This window comes from Anopheles merus, chromosome 2L (assembly GCF_017562075.2).
Source record: "Anopheles merus strain MAF chromosome 2L, AmerM5.1, whole genome shotgun sequence".
Taxonomy (NCBI): Eukaryota; Metazoa; Arthropoda; class Insecta; order Diptera; family Culicidae; genus Anopheles; species Anopheles merus.
In genome coordinates, this window is record NC_054083.1 from 25,638,541 (window position 1) to 25,655,637 (window position 17,097).

The 17,097-nt window shown below is 46.5% G+C and overlaps 2 protein-coding genes and 1 non-coding gene across 5 annotated transcripts; 2 read left to right on the top strand and 1 right to left on the bottom strand.

Moving 5' to 3' along the window:
- The first annotated feature begins 584 nt into the window (after positions 1–584).
- On the top strand, positions 585–8,677 carry LOC121594171 (probable inactive tRNA-specific adenosine deaminase-like protein 3). Of its 3 annotated transcripts, none has more exons than XM_041917197.1 (2): positions 585–875; positions 5,855–8,676. In XM_041917197.1, the coding sequence occupies exon 2, from the start codon at positions 5,937–5,939 to the stop codon at positions 7,077–7,079; it is 1,143 nt and encodes a 380-aa protein (XP_041773131.1). In that variant the 5' UTR covers positions 585–875; positions 5,855–5,936; the 3' UTR covers positions 7,080–8,676. The 3 variants fall into 3 exon arrangements, with proteins under 3 accessions (XP_041773131.1, XP_041773134.1, XP_041773133.1); XM_041917200.1 differs by lacking the exon at positions 585–875 and adding an exon at positions 904–1,049 and having other exon boundaries at positions 5,855–8,677; XM_041917199.1 differs by lacking the exon at positions 585–875 and adding an exon at positions 1,152–1,255 and having other exon boundaries at positions 5,855–8,677.
- Trnam-cau lies at positions 3,876–3,947 on the bottom strand. The gene has a single exon. It is a non-coding gene; the product is annotated as a tRNA-Met (tRNA).
- A 6,954-nt stretch (positions 8,678–15,631) lies between the features above and the next one.
- Positions 15,632–16,696, top strand: LOC121594173. Its single transcript, XM_041917204.1, has one exon. It carries the CDS (start codon positions 16,535–16,537, stop codon positions 16,691–16,693), a length of 159 nt encoding a protein of 52 aa, XP_041773138.1. The 5' UTR covers positions 15,632–16,534; the 3' UTR covers positions 16,694–16,696.
- The last annotated feature ends 401 nt before the right edge of the window (positions 16,697–17,097 follow it).

Here is a 17,097-nt window from a genome sequence, read left to right on the forward strand (position 1 = left end):
AATAGTAACAAAAAGTAACTAAAAGCCAAGCCCAATTCACTAGTGGGTACAAGCAGGCCTTGACCAGCAGCGGTTGTTGTGCCAAAGAGCAGAAGAAGAAGTTTTGCTAAACTTCATCTTATCATGGCCTATATACCCTTCTAATTTTCCCAGCAAATGTGTATGGTGTGATCAGATACGTGGGTATCAACACCAACAACCATTGCTCAAATCTCACGCCACCAGCCTTTTCATTGCTATTTTTAGAATGCATGAGTCGTTTACCGTCTTCTAAAGGAAACAATTTTAGATTCCCTTTCAGTTGAGAGCTTGAGCTGTTTAGAACCCGTTTAGTGGTCGTCTAGTGGATTTGTGGCACTTGGGGTCGTAACTGTACTTAAGGCCTTACCTTTGATTTATTTTAAATTATGGGTACGAGTTCTGGATTTCTGGATCGTTGACAACCCAGAAAAACCCTCGGAGAAACCCTGAAATGGTTTTAAATATTTTTTTCCCACAAAACAAAACTTCCCTACAATTCTATCCTGTATCTAGCCCATAGTGATTCGAGCTCGAAAAAACGTGTCAAATCAAAACACACCCCATAAGTGTCAAAACGTGTTCTGATAACAACAATAGAGCACGCAAGAAAAAAAAAACACGCAAAACGTCAACTAAAACCATATGTAAAAATAGCCGCGTAATACGATCGTACAATACGCACCACGATCGTCCTAATTGTTCCCCATCGCCCTTCCCCCAATCCTTGTTATTATCTGTCGCCTAATGGAATATTCAAAATCGTGCATGTGTTTGTGTATGTGTAAGTGTGCAAGAAACAGTTTAATGTGCTGATGGCGTATGATAGAATGTCCAACGCTGAAACCCCGATTCCGGTAAGTGTTTCTGCCTTGTTCGCTCTTATCGCCTTTGTTTTGGATTCTTTTCCTCGTGCGTGGCTAATATGTGTGCGTGTGTGTGTGTATGTGTACCGCTCAATCTCGGTACGCAATAGGGATGGCGCAAATACGCATCAACAAATCATGCACACGCTCACGCTCTATCGTTCTGTGCGTATCGTAAACAATAGTGCAAGATCGACACCTTCACAACGGTTTTGTTGGCAGTAGTGGTAGTGGTGGTGGTGGTAGTGGTAGTGCATATTAGTAAGATTAGGATGCACCGTGCAACAAATTCCGATGACCTTCAGCATCCCTCGAACAGTTTCCACGCACACACACACCCTTACCGCTTACATAGGGGGTGGAAGGCGCAGGTATCCCCACTCCGCTCACATAACACTTGCGCGAGAAGAAAGAGAAAAAGAAGGGGTGAAGGGGAAGAGGGAGTGAACGTCACCAACATTCCTTCCTAGTAGCGAACGGTTGCTGCGTTGCTATCCGAAAATGTTGCTCCGCGCCGGCGACCTTCGCGCAAACAATAAACTCACCCCCTGTTTCCGCGAAGTAGTAGGCAATGCTTTTCCATTCCTTTTTGCGTGTGTGAGTGTAGGGTTGTGTTGTAGTGGGGTGTCGTCAATCGCTGGTGGGGGAAAAAGTGATTCTCCGATTAATCGCAAACGCCTGTACGCACACAGCTTGCCATGATTCCGGCAAAAAATGGCCGTGTGTTGGTAGTGGCGCACGGCGAAGAGAAGGACACACAACAGCACGCCGCGTTTGCGCTGCGCGATTGCTAATGAATTATGAATTGATTCAAATTGGCCTCGGCTGTTAATTGGTGCCACCCGTGCATGCCACCCTTTCCCCTTCACACACGGTGCGGCTGGTCTGGCCTGGTAGGCTCAGTCAACGAACCTCACACGCAGGATTCGCGCAAGTGCGTGGCATGAGGATAGAGATACAGATAATGCGCAAGCGAGAGAGAAAAGCGAGGTGTTACTTGGTTCGGGGTTAGTTTTTGATCAGTGAAATGGTATTTATTAAAAAGAAACCTTTTCTTACTAAAAGAATTTTAATTTAATTTTACATCAGAATAGTGCACTTTATACAAACAATTGACAAATTCTCGGAACGTTTAAAGAACAGTTGGCAAATATGCGAACCACCTCACAGCTGGCTCGATTGTCGCTGTTTATTCCTTGATCTAATTTCATCCCCATCTACTATTATCTTCCGCGAGCTAACCTTGATGTGGGCCGCCCCAATTCACCCACCGGGACCCACGAGTCCCCACGAGTGGGCACCACCAACTCCCCAATAGCAGAGCGATGAATGGATTGTCACGCGCCCCCATGCATGATGGCGGTTGATCCACCGTCGTCTTCCCTCGTATCAAAAGCTCCTGTCCATTATAAGCCCACCCATCCCAGCTATCTTGGGCGATAAATATTTGCACATTTGCAATGAAAAGCTCCAGCCCCGCAGCCGACCAGGGGATCATTAGGGTCGGTTCGATAATGCCCCCGGGGTGGTAGGATTAGAAGGCGGCTTTCGGTATCGGTAGCACGCCGCCATAGGTGTCAAACTAGACGTTAGCTGTGCGATAGAGGGAAAGTTCGGGCTTTAGGAAACCCGGAATAGATAGGCTGGCGTGTAATAGCCTCTTCCCAGTACGTGAGCATTCGTTTGAAGGAGGGTTTGGTCGTTTGGAGTTTCTTAGACGAAACGCTTGGTACTGCATTATTTATGGCTTAATCAGTACGGGTTCTGGGAGGTTCCTGAATATCATATTAACCTCTAAAATCACAAAAAATTTATTGGTTGATAGAAATTTGGAAATTGATGATATAGCAACATTCAGTGCTCCTCGTCGTCCCAAGCAATTCTAACAACCTTTCTTGAGTCTTTCGCCTTGTACTTGACACGGTATTGGTATTCAAATCTTTACTATAGGGATATGAGCCAATCCTTGGAAGTCATCAATTATTAATTAATTATAATAATGAATAATTACAATATTTTTAGCTAATGGTTTTCACATCTGACGGATGGTTCATTCCTAATTATAAGTATATGCAGAAGGTATACTTTATACGTCAAAAGCATCTCAAATATATTCTATGTCATCTGAACGTTCCTTTCGGCTCGGTTGACTGTAAAGTGGACTAACAAAATGTTGCAAAACTATTGGATCTTAATAACTCAACATTCTGTGTACGCATGTTTATATAATTTACCCAAGCAATGTTCTATGTACTTGGTAGTATCATTTTCTTTTTCTCACACGATCTTCATAATTTTTCATCTATCTTCATAATTAAGAGTTTAGAATACAGCGTTTGGATTTGAAATGTATAGGTAAAATAAAAATTATACATAATGTGAAATGTAAAATAAATCCTTTTGAATGTGTACGTCGGTGGACACGTTTTCTGAGGGTAAAATCTAAATCGAAATCTACAGACTCGGACTTCTTATTTAACTGATAATGGTGTAACTTGTGATGTGGTTTGCGAACTTTTCGCAGTGTTTTGTACTAATGGATCAGTATCTGTTACTTGAGCAGTTTCTAACAAACACTAGTTCTCAGCACATTGGGACAAATGACAAAAATCTATTCGTCGCTCACGGGTTTGCGTTACCGTAGTTACTAAAAATCCTATACAACATATTTTCTTATATTTTCTTACATTCTTATAAGAATGAATGGTGCTTTTTCTGGTCTAGAGTTTAGTCTACGAGCAGTTCATCCCGGCCCATGTTTTTTTTTCTTTTTAACCGAGGGAGACCACCTTCATTACCACTGGCCAGTTTTCACCGGATTGACCGATTTGGTTGATTTGCACACACTGTAAGCTTTATTGACAGTGTGTGCAAATCAACCAAATCGGTCAATCCGGTGAAAACTCCCCCGTACACAAAAACAAAGGAAATACCCCCATAGTCGGATCACCCGCCCAGGGTATTACTTTAACTGAAAAAAGGATTTCCCGATAGCAGAACGTAGTTTCGATCTACGGACCTCTGGGTTATGGGCCCAGCACGCTTCCACTGCGCCACTCTGCTCTTCGTTCCCTGCCCATGTTGCAAGTAAATCCGATAGCTGCAGCACCAAAACAGTTTCTTTTTTACATGTAACTGTAATTGTTTCCAAGATAATCTTCCTATGTGCTGGAGGCACAAATAGTATTTACGCAAAATGCACCAAAAATTCATCATTGCTTATTGACGTTAGTTTATGTGTCTACGCAAGTGGCCTAAAAGTGTAATTAGATATTCACCATTAGATAATTTACTTATCCGGCACTACAAACGCTTTGCGTGTTTTGGCCTATAGATATTCTTCATTAATTAGATATACAGGCAAAAAAACAATAGAGCGGTTTAGTTTGACTATGATTTTTTTATGAAAAATTTCTGGATACAAAAAGAAATCAATATTTTTGGTGATTCTTGGTCGATGAGCTTCATAAAGATCTGTTAAAGTAAATAACTGCATAGTGAGGTGTGACCCTCCATAAGGTTTCTTCAGAGCTCCTTTTTGCTCATTTCCTTATTGACCTTGCAGCAAGAATATGCTGCATCAGGTCCAGGTCCAGTTCAGTCCAGTCCAGCAAACAATTCTTAAATACTTAAAACGAGCCCAATTCTTCGTCGGATACCGATGAATTGCAACTGACTATCCTGTTATGAGTGCACCAACAAGTGAGTGATATCCAAGCTTCTCATTAGTGGCGTCGAGAAGCCTACATCGACGACTGGTTGTTGCACGAAATAAGAATAGAAGCATTTCGTCCTTTATTTTAAGGTGCAAACAATACGTTACGGTGTTTTATGTGGCATTGAAAACATAAAGTTAGCTAAGGATCATTTCTGGTTGCAAAATAAAGCAACATCTGTGTGCCAGACAATCAGGCTTTACGATCGTTTTTTTTTCTGAATAAAAACATATCGAAGAAAGTTGGTGGAAGAAAGTACCTATATTAATAGATCAAACCGTGTCTTGAGTACATATGACTTTGGCCATATCCCGCTAATTGCGATTACAGTACAGTACAATGTCTAGCCAAAGCGGTAACTGTTAACAACTTCAAAATGTTTAGCAATTAAAAATTGAAGCGGATGAATTGAACCAATTCCCCTAGATGAAGCATTAATGTAACTTATTGGACAAAATCAAAACCATGACTCTTACAGGAAGTTTAACAGAGTTTAAAAATTCACAATAGCCAGAAAGACTAAAATTTCGAACAATTAACTATAGTTCTTTGCCACGTTTCCAATTGGTACAAAGCATTTTGGCATGATCAAGTGACAACCTGCTGGAAGTAGTTATCTTTATGAGTTCTGTTCTGTGTCATACCCCTGAGTTATGAGGGGTTATGAGTTCTCTCCAATTTCTACATCGTCTCTGAGAGACTTAATTACTCTGAAATGTTTCACTCTTTCCTCGATCCTCCATCACACCATCAAAATAACCATTTATGTTGGGGATACTATCTAAGGTAGTAGAATGGGTCATTCCCTATCATAGTCAAGCCCCTATGGCACAAAACCGATGTGAGCTATGGTGGCGTATACTTTCGATCATCAGGTCAGAATGGTCCTACCATTGAAAGACGCCCACATATGCACCGAGGGCTCACAGCAGTAACAATTAAACAGGAACGGGGAAACACACATAAACAGGCAATGTTACATGTTCATGCAAGTGTGTTTCCGATAATAAGGTTCCGACATTTCCGATAATAAGGTTCAAATGAATATTCCCTCGCGTTACTGTTTACAGTGGTACAAGGAAAAAGGTTTTTAATTTTAAATATACAAAAGCAACGATTTAATAAATATCCACGGTAGTTAGTATTTGTATGTGTGTTGTATTCCGATTGGAAACCATTCCCGAGCATTTGGGGCGCGATCAAGATCATCAAATGTGTTGAAGCTGTGTTCCTTCCCATTTTGTGTTATTGCAGATACCATACTCTTCTGATTGTGTGAGTAAAGCATCGAAACAAGTGTTAAACAACAGTGCACATTACTAAAGTTACAGCAACGATGTCAACCGAACCGGAGACTAAGCGACCCAAGCTGATCGTAGAAAGTGTTAAACCACCGTCCAAAATACGATCGATTCTGGGTGACGAATTTACGCAACCAACACCAGTGATCGAGGTGTACATTGGGCGTGTGGCCGAAAGTCGACAGCTCTCCCAGCTGGTACCGGCCCTGGCACGCATTCTTCCCATCGGTACGCTGCAGCATCTGAAGCGAGTGAATCGCGATGGAACGATCATCTTGGCGCCCGTTGTTCAGTTGCTGGAGAAGCTACCGGTAGAGTCTGCGGAGTGTGAAGAGAAGCAAGCAAATTCTATCGAATCACGCCTCTCAAGGTTCCTGCTCTCCGAAGGCATTGATCGTACCATTGTCGATGGACTCGGCGAGCAGCAGTTGAAGGTCATGCCGGTGCCCGCCACCCAGCCACTGCTCCGGTGGCAGTATGAGGCAGCAAATAAGCTCTGGCCGTGCAAATTCCATCCCAACCGGCACCACGAAGCACTGTACGCGGACACGCTGTTCGGGGCACAGGAAGCCGCAGCCCACCGCAGGTTCATGGAGATCTGTCTGCAGCTGTCGGCGCACTACGGAAGCCGACCGTTCGGGGTGTGTGTTCATCCTCGGCCTGCTGGTAGTCGGATAGTGGCCATTGGTGGAGGAAGCAGCGACCGTCATCCGATCTGGCACTGCCCAATGGTGCTGATCGATATGGTTGCCGTATCGCAGAACGGGGGCATATGGCACCGAAAGCAGGACGACGAACAAAGCGATGCCATGCCGGCGGAGGACGGGTTCCAACTCGGTGGAATCGACCCACAGTATAGGCGCTTCGTTCGCGAGCGCTACGGTGACACGGTTTGCCTTGGTGCGGAACCGACGCGAACCGGAACGGCAGCAGAGATAGAAGCGGCAGGCGCTGCGGACGATAATCTTGCCAAATACGGCCCCTATCTCTGCACCGGGTATGACGTGTACCTGACGCACGAACCCTGCATAATGTGCGCGATGGCCCTGGTGCATAGCCGGGTGCGGCGCGTATTCTTTCACCGGCCGACACCGGGACGCGGTGCACTGGGGACGCTGGTGAAGCTGCACACGGTGAAGGAGCTGAACCATCACTACGAGGTGTTCCGGATTGTTTAATGGGTCTGATACCACGGGACCAGAAATTGGCAGAAAAATACACAAAGAGGAAATAAAGGACGAAAGAAAAAACAAAACATAACCCCAAAAAAGTTGTTTGTTGCTCTGTTCGAAACGTGCTTAACCTTGTGATCTCTCTCGCCTCCGCACGATCGTCCAGATGATCTCTTCGTCGATCGGATGGAATGATCTTTGCAGTTTCTGAACCTGTTTGCGCGGGGATTTTTCAGAGCTTGTGAGCGTAATGACAGTCGCGTAAAATATCCATCGAAACGATCGGTGGTAGTTAGTGGCGTTGAACACACGCACGCATGCGATCTCTGGCCGAGAATGGGCCACGCATGCGATCTCCACTATCGAAAGGCGTCCATATACGAAGTCCCCACCCACGAACAAAACAACACGCAACCAAAAAGCAAAAAAAAAAAAAGAACCGGGCTTCGATCGCGGCTCTGTCATCATCACGCGTCCTTTTCTGATTGAGGTCAATTGGAAAGGGGCAGGTCCGTATCCCTCGCGACGGTGGCTGGTGGTCCTCCCTTCGTTCATCAGCGTTTATTTTATTGAGACTCCTCAACATTTGAGCTACTGAGCACTTCTGAGGCGAGCAGAAGCTGCTGACGGAGCAGATCATACGCCGACAGAAGACGATGCACGAAGTGCACAGTACAGCGCGCTACTTGCGCAAGAGGTGATAATTGCCAACAAAAAAAGCTTCATTTGTTTACCTCGTTTTTTCGAAATCCAATTAATCTGCGTACAAAACACGCTGAAATGCGCGTTTTTACATGACGTTTTGTTTGCCGATGCTTCTTGCTGAGGATTTCGAAATGATGATCCGCACTGTACCATGTTGATCGTCCTCCATCATAGCAACCACCAATTGGGGCGGCACGTTGTACGAACGGCGGGCAGCAAGAGTGTATTGAAATTTATTTGACAACGCACAAATGTGACTGTCAGCGCTTCCGTGGAGGATGGAGACAGTGGATTGACGAAAGAGAAACATCCCCAAGACCCATGGGGGAGCACCTAGAACAAAGTCTGTGACATAGTAGGGGCTGATCGATAAGATCTCTGCCGGCCGTACTGAACTTGACCGTTCTGGAATTTTTGTAGGGTTTAGTGCTTTTCGTTTGAAGTTGTGAGATAAAATCTCAAGTCAGAAGGGGCATCATGGCACTGGCACACGCATTAATAACATTACGATGTCAATCGATTTATGGCGCCGGGTACGGGTGGTATGCCATCATTTTTCATCTGTACACTGATGGGTTTATTTTGTTTGTTTGGGAAATGGTGGAATGAATGCGATTTGAAATGGGGCCCTAAAGATATTTGATAAAGACATTTGGAGTCGTTTGATGGAGGTTCTGTAATATACGGGAGTTGTTAGGAGTTTCGAATTTAAGTAAGTAAGTTCCATTGAAAATAATCGAAACATGAACTCGGGGAAGTTATCCGCATTTTGTAATAGGTTCAGTATGATTTTACTTAACTAACTATATGACTCCAATACATGATGTCACATTTATATTTTGCAAATATTTCAAATAAATTATTCAACATAATGTTTTTAAATAATCTTTCAATTGAGAGGTGCTATTAAAATATGAAGTGAATTATATAATCGAAATTTGTGTAATTAAAAGTAGCAAGAATGACTCTGACCAACCTTAATTCCCAGGCGAAGATGGCGGGATGGAAAACTCTCAGAGTAATATTGCTATCTTCAAGATTCCAGCCAATGGGGATGGTCTTGTCTGACACCTATTAAACTTGGCGCTAGAGAGACCCTTCTGAGACGCAAGGGTAGTTACTTTGGTAACTGTCTTCTATGAGTCAACCCAGATCCTAGCATACGATAAACATCTGCGGCACTCTTGTGTATCCAAATCCTGATTGAGCAAGTGATTGAGCAGGCGGCGGAGAACTTTGGATTGCAGATAAACGAGGTCAAGGCTAAACTGATGGCGGGGCCATCGGTGGCGCGCTACTATCCAATCCAGACCTTTTGAAGTCATTCAGGATTACGCCTATCTCGGGTCAAAGGTCAGCGCCAAGAACAGCATGAGAGTTACGATGCGCGCAAGAAACACCGTTCTACCGGCCTGATGTAGTAATTCAACTAAAAGAACCTCTCGCTTTTATAGTACCAGTACTCTTATTAATTGAATACGTCCAATTTGGACTTAAAACATTGTTAGCTGCGTTCTAACGCATTATGTTCCCAAAAATCTTTTACGTTAGTCGTTAGCCCGTCCACAAGGACAGAAGGGACATAAGTAGGTCCAGGATAGAAATATCCGACGGTGAGCGGTTTCCGACACAACTGCAACAGACTTAGACCGTAAAGCTAAATAAGATGGCAAGTAATAGGAAATGATGATAAAATGTGGTGTATCTTAAAACCTTATTTTGGTTAATCTGGTGTATCGGGGCCATGAGCAAAAGACGTATACTGAATAACAAATATTAAAGATGAGGCTGCGCTTCATATAGCTCTATGTTGTCTATGGACCACCTCAATGTAGGTCCGAATGTGCAAAGTAGCTTCAGGCATTCAATATGGTACTCTATGCGCAATTGAACTACAGCTTCTTAAAGTAGCTGTTCAAGCGCAATCTAATTAGAGCTCTTCCCTAAAAACCAGAACCGTACGATTCTTGCAGTTCATTCTAAAGAACTAATGACTTACGTTTATCGGTTATTTTTCAATCAAAATGCACAGAGTTATTCATAAAAAGAACATCCAATCCTTCGAAATAAAGAACGTTCTAGTACGCCAAGTCGTTCATCTCCTCCAATACAAATATGAACGTGAACCGTAAGACCGACCAGATATCGTTGTGAACGTTCACAAAATGAATCGCGTAGAATAGATATCGTCCTGATTTGCCAAATAATTTTCAAGATGTAAAGGCCGGGATACATTGTCCGTACTCGCTAGTGTAATTTCAATTTTCGGCGGCGGCTGAACGAAGCATTTTGCCAAACAGTTTGTAGTCGCTTCAGAAAATATGTTATTTTTTAGTTAAATTGCACGAAAAAAATTATGTAAAAGGTAGACACAAATGTTCTGCACGCATTGAATCCATTTTTGCATCGTCAAACGATGAAAATAATACTTAATTTTGCGATCCGGCACGACCATTTCCTCGTTTACCAAAAATTGCTTCCACCAGCCGCCGCCAGATGCGCTAGTGACAATCGAAATTTCAGTAGTTAGTACGGACCATGTCCCTCGGCCTTAATAAACTAATTGTATTCTTCTTGCAAAATGAAACCATTTACTATACTTTCATCAACTGAAATGAAATAAAAGCCATCTGTACGCGACCCGGAGTCGTTCGGGTCGACCCTAATGGTACAAGTAGGTTCAGTAGGTGCAACGACTCCCGTAGGTGCCAGCAAACATAAGCGGTTCCGACCCGTTGGTGCAACGAATTCGGGTTGGGTTGGGCCAAGGTGGGTTCATTTCAACGCGTAGTTGGAGCGAGTTCGGGTCGATCAGAAAGATGAGCAGATGCGAAAAAACATAACCCGTTGGTCAAGCGATTTCGAGTCGGGTCGGGATAAGGTAGGTTCAATACCCAACTCGAACTCGCTCCACCAACGAATCGGAGTCGCTTATGCTTTCTCGCACCTACTCATCATTCTGGTCGACCCGAACTCGTTGCATCAGCGAGTCGGATTTGATTCCGACTCCGACCTAGCGCACCCGCTGCACCCACGGGTCGGAATCGATTCCGACTGGCTCGCACCCGACTCCGGGTGGTCGGGTCGTGAAATTAATCGTATGTCCCTCCACTAGTGCACAATTGAACTCGACGCGCTTAATGTGTAGTTCCGATATTCCATGAGGCCAATGTAGCTCTCTATGCGCAACGGTACCCCATGGGGTCTACGTTGCGCGGTGAGTTTACTGACGCTTTCGAAGCTCAATACACCTCCGCACACTCAATGAGGTTCCGTAGACTCAACGTACACACCAAAACTCTCCAATTTGTTTCCAAGTGTGCCTGTTTTTGTCGATCAAATATGGGTTTTATTTTTACCGAAATGAATAAATACAGAGCTTCAACAGCTACATAATCGTGGACCGAACACAGTCTATTTAGCTGTTTGAATTCAAATTGGTTTTAATTTATTCAAATTTATGGTAAACTTGACAGTTCAAAAAACAGATGATTCAACGTCTATAGAAAATGTTCGAAAATGTTTCCAATAGAAAGCATGGTGTTTCTGTTGCCAACCATCATCACCACCACCGACACATCACATTACAAACCTGCCCACTTACACGCATGATGCAATGCAATATTTCGATAATTACGGACCAGAAATAGAGGTAGCAAATGGTCTGGAGCATTTATAGAACAAGTTCTGTCGTCGATTCGAAAAACAACACTCAACGACCAATGACGATGTCGCATTATGGTGAAAGCCTTCGCTTGTTAGCCTTCGTCGCTTCTCTCCCAAGCATGATAACCACTGTACCACCACTTGCCAATGTGCAGAGCGCCTACGCGCCTCTATAAAGGGTTCATTTCATCCGGGCAAAAGATGTCCGTCCGTCCCGGTAAATGAGGGTGTTTTAGGCGTGCCACGGAATATATGACGGCACGTCGTGATGCGGGATCGTGAAAGCCTACAGGTGCCTAGCGATTCATTTCGAACCGGTCGTCAGGGGGTTCAACAAGCCGGACGGATGTTCAGCCGCGGCGACCCAATATTCAGATGCACTGCGCCACCATGGCCAAAACCACGGTGGTGTGGACAGGGTGGGGGTGTGGTTTGGGCGGGGAACTTGAAAGCTGGTATTTCCCGCCCCGTGTTGTTGTGGCGTACGCGCAACAGGTTCCGAGCGATATCGAGCGATTCGTCGCCACCCCGTGTGTGTGCTCTTCGCTTCCAGGTTCAGGCCCGTCGTGGCAGCCGGTTTTTGCCTCGTCCCGGCCGCGTAAAGTGAGTTGTTTTTCTCGTTTCCGATACAAACGCTTTGCTGACTCTGTGGCGCGGCACTGTGGAGGTGCTTGTTGGTGGTATACGATGATAAATACCAGAAGGTTTCAGGGTATGAAATTCGGGCTCTCTATAGTAAAGGGCATTTCAGGAGGGCATACACACAGTCACGGACCAGAAGTTGGCCAGCGGAAGCGGACAGCCTGATAATGTATCATACAAATCATTTTCGAAAGTTCCTCTTTTTTGCTCCCTCTCTTCCTCTCTCATCCTCCGGCTCATTACCGAGGTCCAGTCCAGTCGTTCGGCTCATTACCTATTCCAATCAAAAGCCTCAACCTTGCCGAGGGACTGGAATTGGTAAGCAGAAGTATGGATGGATGGAACGGGTACATCATTATGACATGAATCATCATCATTGAAATCGAATTAGTATGCTCTACCTAAATGACATTACAGAATTGTCTCTTTTTTCGGGGGTTCGAGGTGTGTAGGCAAATCACGTGACTGTCGTGCGGCCAACGCGCTGCCACTGATGACGCGGCCAAAAACATCGAAGCTCGCAGGACTGTGTTGTTTTGTTTGTACGTGTACGTTCACCTGTCCGCTGTTTTCGGTTGTTCCGCCATTCGATTGGCCGTATTGAATGATGTGTAATAAACGGCACCGTTCGCCGTGGAACCGGCGAACGTTGGCAAACTTTGTGTTGGCATTTGGGTGGTGGCACACTGTGCGCGATAAAAAAAACAAGTAACCAACAGCTGACAAAAAGCTGGCGGTTGAGACGTACTGGAGAGGGACCGGGAGCGGTGCTAATTGGAGATGTTTGGCCGGGGAAGAGTTGGTAGACTAAACTCGCCGTTATCAACACAGCCGTCGCTATCAGTCGCCTGGCGAGATGTTTGAGAAGTTCGGCTAGCTGCGAGAAGCTGGCCACGTTAAGCTGGTCGCGCAAACGCAAATCATTATGAGATGAGCCGTTGCAGCTCTGGGCGTTTTGGTGCGTAGGTCGGTGTTGTTGTTACGCCGCTGAGAGGTAAATAAACTTATCAATTTATTGGAAATCGATGGAAAGATGTTCCAGGCAGCACTGCGCTAAAGCTTATCTCGCGCGGCGGAAGCTTGGCCTGCGCCTGGTAGTGTGTGCGGGTCACGTTGATCCGCTGGACGCGCGGGGATAGGATCATTAGTAGTGTCCCGGTGACGTCTTTGACAGGCAGTAGGGACAGTATGGCAGTAGCCAGTTCGCGTTTTACAGCTTCCGTCCGCTTATGCGGCAAACAAATTAATACTAATTTTCATTTCAATTTACTCAATTGATTGAATGCGCGAGATGTTGAGATGGGCTGGAAATTAGTTAGAGAGAGAGAGAGAATAGACATCCGTAAATTAATTAGAGCTTTTTATCTGTATTTGTTCTCTCTCGTTTCACAGCCCAACGATGCGGAGAGATGGTGATTCTGGCTTATGGGGCGGCGTGGAGGTATAAACGTGTGCACTTTGTGACAGTGACAGTGTAGAAATGTGATGTGTAGAAGCGCAGAAGAAAAAAACACTCAATCAAACCACAACCAGATGAATGATTGATCGAGAAAAGCGGCCTGTGACATTGACGCATGGACCCATACAAACAGTAGTAGGAAAGAGAGTGTAGCAAACGTGGCAGTTAAGGTTTGCGAATTTAACAAAAAAAAAGTCAAGTTTGTGAGGATGTAACCCACACTGACAAAAAAAAAAAAAAAGATTGTTCGTGTATGTGTGGATTTGATTGTCCAGTTCAATGTGATATAGATGGTGCGATTTGCAAACGAGATGGCGCCACGTGCAGTCACGCGGCTACAACACGCCACGAACCCTGCTGCTACTGTGTACTGCCGGGAAGTGAAGGATTACCACCGCAGGGCAGGATTTACAGGACTTACCCAGTGCACAAATAGATACACCGCTCCGTGATGACCGCGGTCGTTACCGAGGACAAACACAGTCAGTCTCAGTGAAAGAAAAGCAAGCAAGCGACAAACCCTGCACTCTTCTCCAAAGACGCCAACTCCACCGACAGAGGAAGGGAACACTTTCCTTCCAGCAGTTGTTGCTGGGGAGGAGAGCGGACTTGGCACAACGCAACAGACGGGCGGGCATGTTTATTGGGTTCAATAAATTTCAATTTAAAGCAAAACAACGCGCTTGATTGTTGACCGACGCGTCGACGCAAACGGTCCTCTGGCTGGTAGCAGTAGCAACCGCGCACTAATTCCCGCCTCTCGAATAGTAGTAGTAGCAGCAGTGAGTGCTGCTGGGACACACCATCGTTGGGACAGTGTCTCACTTGCGGCGAGGCAGACAAATTAGCAACTCCAGCAAACGAAGCGGGGTTGCGGGGTGGAAGAGCCCGCGTGTGCATCGTCTCTGACTAGTTGGTGACCGATGGTTGTCGTCGGCTCGCGCGCTCGAAACGAACCCCGGGGGCCCATTGTGTGTTGCGTTCTGGACGAGATAACATGCCCGAAAATATCGTCGTCGTGGTCGTCGTCGCCGCCGCGTAGGGTTTAGGACAAACCGTACCGTACCGTCGCCGTGACGAGACACGCGCGTGTCTGAGTGCTGAGTGAAATACCGAAATTTGACTGCTCCGGTGCCGAAAAAAAGACAAGTGAACGACTGTTTGCGGTCAAAAACAATTCAACAATTCAGAACTCGGCTCCCTTGTAGAAAGAGGTGCTACTGGCTCCTTAACTCCGGTGAAGAGTTTGGGAGTGAGAGCCTGTCCTGGTGAGCTCTTGGTTGCTCGCACTTTTCGTGTCTCGTTTCATTGTGTTATTGCCGTGGCCGTCAACGGCCCCACCAACGACTGTGATTATGGATAGTGACAGCCCGGTGCAGGAGTACTACATCAACGACTGAGCCTGGCCACCGCCCTCGGTGCGTGGCGGCAGCCGGTGTGGAAACTGCCTTCCTCTCTCGACCCCTCACCAACCTAGTGTGTAGTTTAGTTGTTAAGTGAAACGGACTTTTACATCCCGCCCAAGAAGAAGAAGAAAAAAAACACCTCACTTCCGGAAGCACGAGTCTTCCCCTCCGCCTAGTACAAGAGTGTGAGCCTGCTTCTGGCGCAAAAAAAAAACCCTGGGGGGAAGGGCCCTTTGCCCTGGTGGTCGGGTGAGTGGCGCACCGTCCTGCGCTCTTATCGCGCTCCTTTGCGCGCAAAACATCCCACCCGTGAGTGTGTGTGTGTGTGTGTGGTGTGCGTTAAGAAGCAAAATACGCTTGGCTCTGACCGCGCGTAAACCCGCGCAACCGATTTGCGCTAATCTTCGCGCACGCGTCCCTGTTTTGGCGCAGATTTCTCTCACGTCGCGCCCAAGGTACCTGTGTTGGTGAGCCGCGCCGCGTTTGCAGCGATTATCGGGTGTAAGTAGTCGGGAAAGATTTTGGTAGGAATGTGGACATCCCATCCCCCCCCCCTCTCCCTCCTCCTCGCTTGCTGTGACGTGTACGCGCACCGTGTTACATATCCCGCTAATGCTGTCTTTCTTTTTTGCGTGTGTCTCTTTCATTGCAGCCGTTACAGGAGGAAGAGAGCAAAAAACCTTTTTAAAAAAATACCCCACCAGCCGTGCCTGTTTGTGTGTGTGGGTGCGTGAAAAAGAGATCGTGTGTGTGTGTGTACAACAGTCGTGTTAATTTCGATCGCGTTCGACCGCTTTTTTTTTCTTCGACCAACGCGCATAACGCGGGGTGAGGACTCACGATCACGACGGCTCTTCGACGTGTGTGTCTTTCATTCGTGTTTGTCGCTTCACAGCGGGCAGCAGCAGCAGCGGCAAGTTTTTCAACCCGATTAGCGCGCGCGCTCTCGAGATACCGCCGAGCACTCGCCATCACCTCCCCTTCATCGCAATAACTAGCAGAGGGTCTCTGGTGGCCACCACACTGCGTTCGAACCGAGTCTTCAGTCGTTCAGTTACGAAACAAACGCTGTGCAGGCCGCAGGCTTTTCACGACCGTTCCCTCTCTCTCTCGCCGTGCTCTCGTCGTTGCGTGCTGGTGCCGGTGTGTGCGCGCCTTGCGTGTCGAATGTTTGCCCTCGACGGTGGTCGCAAGCGGGTTAAGGAAAAGCAGTGTACCGCGACAGGATCCGCCAAGGCGCTCCCGGGTCGGTGAAAGGTGCATTGTGTGTGTGTGTGTGTGTGTGTGTGTGTGTGCGTGCGTGTGTGTCACGTAGTGAAAGTTTTTGTGAGAAGAAAACAAAAATCGTGTGTCGCGTGTGTCTGTTGGGCGTGTTTGGGCGTTTGGGTGACACGTGGCATTATTAGTGCGTGTGCGTAACGCTAACGGCGGCTACGAAAATTGCGCCCGCCGTAACGCTTGGAAAGTGGAGCCCAACGGACGGGCGGCTAGTAACGCTTTAGTGACGGCCAGTTCCTGTTAGAGCCCCCTAGGAAAGAAAAAAAAAAAAAACCCCACAAAAACTCTCCCTGCGTCTGTGCCTTATGGAGCAGGATATCATTAAGCGCCCGTGCAGTATCGTACCATCGTACATGGTCAACAAGATGCGGATAGACATTGAGAATCCGCTGCTCCAGAGTCACCGCCAGCGCGAAACCACCGGCATCAAGAAGCTGTACAATTCGTTCTTCGTTATGTTCTAACTGACTCGCCGCCGCCGAAGGAAAACCTGCACGACGCGCCCCTGGGTTCGCGTGTCGGGTGTGTGTGTGTGTCGGGTGTGTGCGTGTGTGTGTGTCGTCAGATCGGAAAAGCGTGTGCGTGCGTGTTTTTTTTTTGCAGTGCATCCGCTTGCCTTTTCCTCGCCGGTTCCGGCCCATCTTTACCTTCCCTTATGGCCGCGCGAATGAAGCGCCGCAGTGCACACACAGGCAAACACAAGGCGCTGCCGTTAGAGAAATAGAGGGAAGAGAGGAGAAAGTACAAGTTAGAATTTACCAACCCGTCGCGCTAAACGACATGATAGAGAAACAATCGTAGTGCGGGCAATTTCTGCGTTATTCGGCCTTGTTTTTTGTTTGTTTGTTCGGCTTTAGTGCGTAAAACT